At 39.1% G+C, this 8,158-nt stretch overlaps 1 protein-coding gene across 1 annotated transcript in view; it reads left to right on the top strand.

Annotated features, from left to right (window-relative positions):
- samd12 (sterile alpha motif domain containing 12) overlaps positions 1-5,534 on the top strand; it is a 129,124-nt gene extending 123,590 nt beyond the window's left edge. The window contains exon 5 of the mRNA XM_014022455.1: positions 5,388-5,534. Within this exon, the coding sequence (XP_013877909.1) occupies positions 5,388-5,428 (41 nt within the window). The 3' untranslated portion in view covers positions 5,429-5,534. The remainder of the gene's footprint in view (positions 1-5,387) is intronic.
- The last annotated feature ends 2,624 nt before the right edge of the window (positions 5,535-8,158 follow it).

The raw sequence follows: 8,158 nt of genomic DNA, 5'->3' as shown, positions 1-8,158 counted from the left end.
CATTAGCACCTCTAGTAATATATTTACTGAGAAAAATGTTGACGTGTTCAATACTTATTTTACCCGCTGTATATCTAGAATGTAATTACAGATAGTCAGACGAAGCAGATTTTATGTAAAAATGGCCTACCATAACATCCCATCCATCAGTGGGCCAGAGCTTCTCTGTATCCTCTGTGTGTGTTCTCATTCTGTTTTGACAGCTCCGTGCCGAGGAAACAAAAACATGTGGGGCACGAGGTTAGAGGAGCATTTCAGGACCTCCCTGTCTTATTAACAAACTGTAACACAACAAATCATTCCTCTAATATGGCTCTCAGTGTCTCCCACACGTTTAATTCGAATAATCACTGGACCACAACGTTGTGCAGAAGCACGTCATCAAGCTTAAAATGCAAGAAAATACCAGGACCAGCAGCCCGTATCGACGTGAAAGTGGCGTGACGTGAGTCCGGCGTGGTTGAGCTGACTTCATCTCAGGTGCAGAGAAACACTGATCTTGTTTAAACTGAGCAGGTGGTTCGACCGGCCGACCAACAGGTACAGGAAATTGATAAAGCATCTCGCAGATGTCAGATTGAGACAGACAGGTAGGCAGAGAGGAAGTGTTTCGTCTGAGCCCGTCTCTTTATTTTCCACAGCGATGCACTGAGATGAGTGGAGGTCCTCCCACCTTCCACCAAYAAACCCTCGGAGGGAACATAAACCTGACACACGCACATATTTTAATTACTTCTTATCAAACTACCCCGAACAGCAGCGCTTTGCAACGACCCGCTTTGATTAATAGCTGATAAAAAAGAACTGCTCTATTTACTGCATGTAGGTCAGCTCGTGCTCGCTCCACTGTTTTGTGGCGAAGCCTCGATGTGCCCAAAAACACAGAAAACTTTTGCTTTTTGTTTGGCTCACTGTGAGACTCAACGGTTGCACCTGGTGTCTCGCGACGGCTAAAAATATTTACTTGCTGGGAGCAGAACATGTTTTCTTCCTTTTTATAAAAAGAAAAATACCTGGGGGGCATTGTTGCTCTGTGCTTTTTAATGACATTACATTCTTGGCTGGCAGAAAGAAAGTCCCTCCTGGTTTGTCCACTTTTCTTTGGTCTGAAACATTTAAATTAGCGGATAGGTTCCCTCCAAATATTAACCATAAGTTGATATTTGTAGATGGAAAATATGAGGTGAACTGATGTGATTGGTTTTATCTTTTTCGCATTTATATCCATCCATTTTCAACCTCTTATCTGACTCTCCAGATCCTGTTCCTTTAGTTCTGGGTCTGAATCTCCTCCCAGAAAGACCTGTCTGAAATCAGGGTTGGCTCTAGCCAATTTGGTGCCCTGGGCAAGATTTCAGGTGGGCCCCCAATTTTCTACACCTCACTGTTAATTTATATACTTTCACAAACCAAAATTTTTTTTCTTTAGAAACCAGATTGTCCAATTAAAATAATTAATTTGAAACAGAATTCCATAAGTTTACCTCATCTGCCAACGTTTACAACAAGTAACACATGTTGATGCTAACCAGCAGCTGTGGAGTGAAGCAGTTCTAGGGTACTACCCCGGATACCCGAACTAGGAGTGGGCAGTGCCAAATAAATTCAGGAATAGTAATACTGATACAAATACATGTAATGTTCATTGAATAATTATGTGATTTAACTTTTTGTTAATTAATTATGATAAAACGCAGGACGGAGATTTTAAATAAAAATGTTTTGTATTAACTACAATAGAAGGAAACAATGTAACAGTATAAAATAATTAAATAATCTCCCAATTGCTTTCAGCTAGGCAGTTGTTTAAGAAAAGAGTCACTAGTGCAAAATAACAAAAAAAAAAACATCTGAACAAACATAATAATAACTAGAAGCACTCGGAGAGTGCAAACCTCCGCCAAGACCAATTTCTCCATCCTGTAAGAGTTAATGCACAAAAGCGGAGATGGAAACACATTTGCCAAATAAGTTGTGACGTAGCGAACATTTAAGCAGGCAGTATGCATGGGATTTCTTCCCGGTGGAGTCCAATGTGAAAAAAAAGAAGAAAGTCAGATTCGTTAATGACGTTATTCATCGTCAAACTGGTGTCGGATTAAGCTCCTAAGTTTTCATAAGTCACATTTCACCATGTAAAATGTCTGTTTTATCCCCTGAATGAGTTTGTAATGGTTTGACTCTCTTTATAAAGTGCTTCCTGGTACAGTCGGTTCCTGAAGTGAGTGGGTCAGCGCGACCGAAAACGTTACCTCACCCCTGGTCTCATTTGAACAATAAAAATGAACAAACAAACAAACAACCTCCGAGTCTGAAGTGCACCGCACCTGTGCGCATCACTCCTCTTCCTCGTTCTTCATCTATCTGTTTACAAGCCTACGACAATGTGGTGTGTTTGAGGAAATGGGAAAATGGGTTTCATGGTGCAGTCACACACTTCCTGGTCACAAGACGTTCTCTTTTTTTTTTTTTCAAGACGTTCTCTAATTGCGCACCAAATGCGCAAAAATGCGTACATTATGGCAAGACTTATTCATCATTACATCTGGTTTTAACATTACTTTTATAAAGTTTGAAGTCCGTGTTGTGTAATCCAGTTCAAATGAACATGGAACACTGTCACTGTTTTTTACAGAAGCCCTGTGAAAGCATCACAGCTTTGCCGATCTGAGAGGATTAATAGAAAAAAATTCCTGTGTCCGCATTGTGATTCGGAACATCACCAAAATTTAACGGTGTGTTACCTGGGCGAGTACCCACGTGATGTAAATGTCATGACAATCCGTCCACAGGTTTTTGAGTAATGTTGTCCACAGACAGGCCGACTGACCGACATGCGGGACCGAAAACACTACCTCCTTGGCGGAGGTAACAATGTCAATAACACAAAAAAAAACTTCCATTGACTTTACTTTTCACCTTATTTGAAAAATTATAAAGTGAACACAAAACATTCAATCTCATCACACTAGTATCAATCCAATACTTATCTTGGTATCCATGTATATCAATACGCCCACCCCTAACCCGAACCCCAGCTGACCTTTTTTTTGATAATATCCTCATGGATGATGGAGCTACAAAGGGAACTCATGTTTCCTCTTGGATTTATGATCTTTAATTATTATTATTATCACAGGTGAGGTCTGAAACATAGACGGACCAGTAAATCTAAAGGTTTGTGTTTTGGCTTAGCTCCTTTTTAGTTTAGTTTAGGTTAGTTTATTCATTTCATTTGAAACCAAAAAATGCACAACATATATACAGAACAAAAAATATATACAAATCAAATTGAAATGAAAGGAGGCAGAAAGAAGAAAAAAATCTTATATCTGCCCCTTTTTTCTATAATTAGTTTCAAGCAATAATAATCAAGAAACAAAAAAAATAATAAAACTTCAATTCCTTCTCAAACAACAACTTTGAAATGCATTATACAATTTCATATTTCTTTAACAAACTTATTTTTATCATTCTCTTAAAGAAATGCGTTGAACTGGCGTTTTTATAATCACTTTCCAGATTATTCCACAATCTTATTCCCTGAGCCGAAGTGCATCGGTCCTTCAAATTTGTTTGAATTCTAGGTTCCATAAACATCTCAAGTCCTTTAAGATTATAAGAACTTTCTCTCTTAAAATATAACTGGATGTTTAAAGGTACCATTTTTATGAGCCTTTTACATAAGCTGCTAAATATTATAATCAACCAAATCATGAAATTTTAATCATGTTAATTTACAAAATAATATATTCGAAGGGTGACTGAAATGTTTTCTGGTGATTCTGGTTTTTCTTTCTTCAACCACAGACCTGCGGTGCCTTCGTTACTACAAACAGAAAGCCCCAATCAGCCTCTATCTTTTACTGACTTCTGCCATWATTCATCAGCAAAACACAACTTAGACTCCCCTCGAGGAAGAGACTCAAAAAACCATGACCTCAAATGTTAAAAGAATCATTCCAGTGCGCAGTGAAGACCGAGCCTCCGCGTCTAAAACCTGTAAAGAAGCCTTCCTCTCCACAACCACACCTTGAGATCTGGTTTCTGAACACCACAAAACCGTCGTACTTTCTCACAATTTTGAATCACCAGTCACCAACATCTGAAGTCCAGTGAGATCCCACCTTCAAAAGTGACCATGCAAACCATTAAAAGCACCCCCCACAGAAAGCCTCAGGGGGGTACGGTCGTAAGCTTTCTCCAGCTCCATAAAATCCCACGTGGACCKGAAAAAGGCCTTTGATCCCCCCAGCTGCTCTTCTGTTAAGATCTGATCGGTTCTTCTGGGTCCGAAGTTCTGCAACAATCCTCTTCTCGACACAAGTTACTTCATTTTAATCAAGGTTCTTATAAGATTTCAGAAACTTTTGCAGAAATGTAATCATTTCTTCAGTATTCCTCAGAATCAGAGCCACTCATAAAGTCATTCTCAGTTTTTTAAATGAACTGTCCTCATCCTGATCCTAAAAGAATGTGACTTTTCAAATTGTTTTCATTGTTATTATTGTTTGTTTGTTTTTTTTTTTACTTAAAGATAAAGTTCCCAGCTCCATTACTGGTTATTCTGAGCACAGTTTACATTTCATTCTTTTCCAATTTCACCATAATAAGTGAAGTGTTTGTTTTGCTGAAGATGAGGCTGAATGTAATTACTCTGTTCATTATTCTCCTCTGTCTGCTCCTCCGCTTTTATTACTGCTCTATCATTTGTGATGTGCAGTTGTTTGGTTTTCCCCATTTAGTCCAACGTTTGCCTTTAGATTAATTTCCACTGSTGTAATCCCTTCTCCCGCCTCGGGCGAACACTTCAGACTTTTAGAACCTGCTTTTGTTCTGATTTCTGCTGCTTGTTCATCGTTACTTTTTTCATTTATAACAAAATTAAAACTGTTAGTCCGTGTGAAATGTTTCGGAGCCATGGTGGCTCACGTGTCGTATTCAACCTTCGCTTGGAGACATTCTGGCTCGTCAGCACATTTTTGTTGATGATCCCCGCTCTGAGGTTTGTATTACATGATGTGAAAATCCCCTAATAATCTTTATTGCGATCTGTCACATGAACTGAGGAGACTGAACGGGAGCCAGGGCTGTCTCACGGGACTCCGGTTTGAAAGATTTGTCAGAGAAATGTTTGAAAAGGGATTTGAGGAGCGTTCTGCAGATAGATGTGGAATGCGTTGCGCAGAATCGCGCCAAACTCTTCAGGCAAGCTCAAACTTATTGAGCTTCGAGACAAAAAAACAAAATAGCTTTTTTTGTGTGCGTCTGCTTGTATTGGCAGCTGTGGTGTAGATAAACCTACACGTCTCGCTTGAAAGAAGATTTTTTCTTAAAGATAAACTCAAGCAGCTTGTAATCAAAATGCTTTTTTTCCCCTTTTTCAGCTTCCTCTCATCATTTTCACGTCACCCAGAGGGAACACTGATACCATTTCTGCTCTGTCTTCCTATCAATAAATCWAAAACCAAATCCTGTTTTTACAAATTCATAATCAATGTCTTTTGTCAGATGATTAAAAACATTAGCTAATATTCCTCTTGTTTTTGCTGTGCTTGTTGTTACACAACCGGGTAACGGTCGGGAACAGGAAGAGCGAGTTGAGAGTCTGTTTCTAGTAAACAACAGGCTTCAGAGTCATGAGGGGAAAAAAATGGTGACAGTGGAGAAAAAGAGGAGGTTTGAACCCATCTCTCACCCTGACGGGAACATCCTTACTGTTGGTTTTGAGCTCAGAGTGATCTAAGAGGTCGTTTGTCSCCGCAGCTGTTAAACCCACCTGGATGTTCAGACTTTTGATGACAATAGACATTTTGTAACGTTTGACTTCACATGCTCTTATTTTTAGCCTCAACACTGAAGTTTTRTTTATTTATTTAATTGTGTTTTTTTAATTTTTTGTTATTTAGCATCTACGCTGTTAGTTTACTTCTGTTGTTGCTTTGAGTCTTTCACTGGTTGCGTGTTGTAACCTGTCASACTCTTGTTATTCATCACAGTGTCTGATATAAACAGCTTTCCATGACGGTCACGGAAAAATGGTCAGGTTTCTGGGGAGCATTGATGGGGTGCCAAGTGTAAAAGAAAATGTTTAAAAACACTTCAGCTCACTTTCTGAGTAAAAAATCCTAGTTTTAAAAAAAATTAATAGTTACTAAAAATAACTCTTTTTGAAAAACACCAAWAAAAGTTGTGGAAGTGACAAACAGACTAGCTGTGAATTGTTTTCTTAATATTGCTGCAGACTTTTCTTCATAATTCCATTGGAAAGGTATCTGCGTTTATTTATTTACTTATTGTACAGCTTGCATTGCGTCTGCTTCTTGGTTTATTTTCCATAGAGTGTGTGTTTCTGAGAGCCCCTCGCATATTTTCAGACTGTTCTACACACAAACTAATCATTACACCAACGGCTCCCTGCAGATGGAGGCTTTTTCTGCTGCAGCTCCAACATCTCACCAGCTGCCGCACATCTGGACCAGGCTGTGCTCAGAGAGCGCCGTTTCTCTTTTTTATTTAGTCGTTTTAAAGACAATCCTTATGTCCATTTTCTGATTTTGACTTTCAGAGACATAAAAAATAAACAGTTGATGGTTTTTTTTCTCTTCTTCCCATTTTGTTGAAAATGAAAAAAAAAKTGTAGCAGCTTTGGTCAAACATTGAAAAGAGTTTGGTAAATTTGGCACAATACTAAAAGATGTCCCTTTTGTCTTGTGACGACAACCCCAATAAATTTTAGCTCCCTCTGTGTGACCCAGCATCAGAATGAAGTCAAATTACACTTTGACACCTGGACTGTTCTGATATCATGAGTGGTTCCAGAGATATGGCTTGAGTTGTCTTGCTAATCAGGATAACTTAGTGATAATTAGTCCTATCTGTTCCAGTTTTCCTGCTGATCTCTGATCTTTAAAAACTCTGACCTGGCGATCCAGATTTTGGCCGATACGGATTTTTTAAAAAGCTGACATAGTCAGATGTCATAAAGTCACAACACAACTTCAATGTTCAAATGTTATTTTACTGAAATGCATTGAACAAAACCCTTGAAACAATACAAACTTGTCAAAAAGAAAAAAATTGTGTAGTCTTCTGGACGGGTTCTTCTCTAATGAAACGTTTCGTCTCTCCTCCAAGAGACTTCTTCAGTCTGAGAGTTTCAGGCAAAATTCAGGCTTTTAAGCACTGCCTCCATGTGACTGATACTCACATCACATGGCTATCGTTGACACCTAATTAACACCTATTGTTAACAGGGGGTGGAGTGATACTGGCAATAGCAGCACTGTAGGAGGGGGACAACTGAAAACGGAGGCCTCCACCTCTGTTTAATGATGGACGGTCTTTCTTCACAAAAATGGCTTCTTTTGTTGTTAGATGTAGCTAACATCTAACAACACAGACGAGCTACATCTAATGGCCAGAACTCTGCAGTTTTCACTCATTTACAGGCCAGCGGTCACTCTTTCAGAGATGAGGATGTTCTCATTCTTGATAGAGAGGAACGTTGGTTTGAGAGAGGAGTAAAAGAAGCCATTTTTGTGAAGAAAGACCGTCCATCATTAAACAGAGGTGGAGGCCTCCGTTTTCAGTTGTCCCCCTCCTACAGTGCTGCTATTGCCAGTATCACTCCACCCCCTGTTAACAATAGGTGTTAATTAGGTGTCAACGATAGCCATGTGATGTGAGTATCAGTCACATGGAGGCAGGGCTTAAAAGCCTGAATTTTGCCTGAAACTCTCAGACTGAAGAAGTCTCTTGGAGGAGAGACGAAACGTTTCATWAGAGAAGAACCCGTCCAGAAGACCTATACAACTTTTTTCTTTTTGATTTTTTTACCTGGATTACTGAGATGCATCAGGACAATACAAACTTGTTTTAACTGGACATTAGGTAGTGCTCACACACACTGCACACAGCAGAGCAAAAAGAGGATAGTGGCTGATTTTCAGACCTTTGTGGAGGTAGAAAAGCAGATCTTCACCAATTTAATCTAAGGGTTGGCCGATCTCTGATTTCCCAAAAGTAAGGAAATCACCCCTAGTCCTATCGGTAACTCTTTCTTTTACGGTACCCTTATTACCATGTAATTACAATGTAATTACTATGTAATTACGTGGTAATTATGGTACAAAAGAAAAACTGCTATTAGTAAAAC

This window comes from Austrofundulus limnaeus, unplaced genomic scaffold (genome assembly GCF_001266775.1).
Source record: "Austrofundulus limnaeus strain Quisiro unplaced genomic scaffold, Austrofundulus_limnaeus-1.0 Scaffold330, whole genome shotgun sequence".
NCBI lineage: Eukaryota > Metazoa > Chordata > Actinopteri > Cyprinodontiformes > Rivulidae > Austrofundulus > Austrofundulus limnaeus.
This window is presented reverse-complemented; position numbering and strand designations above follow the sequence as displayed.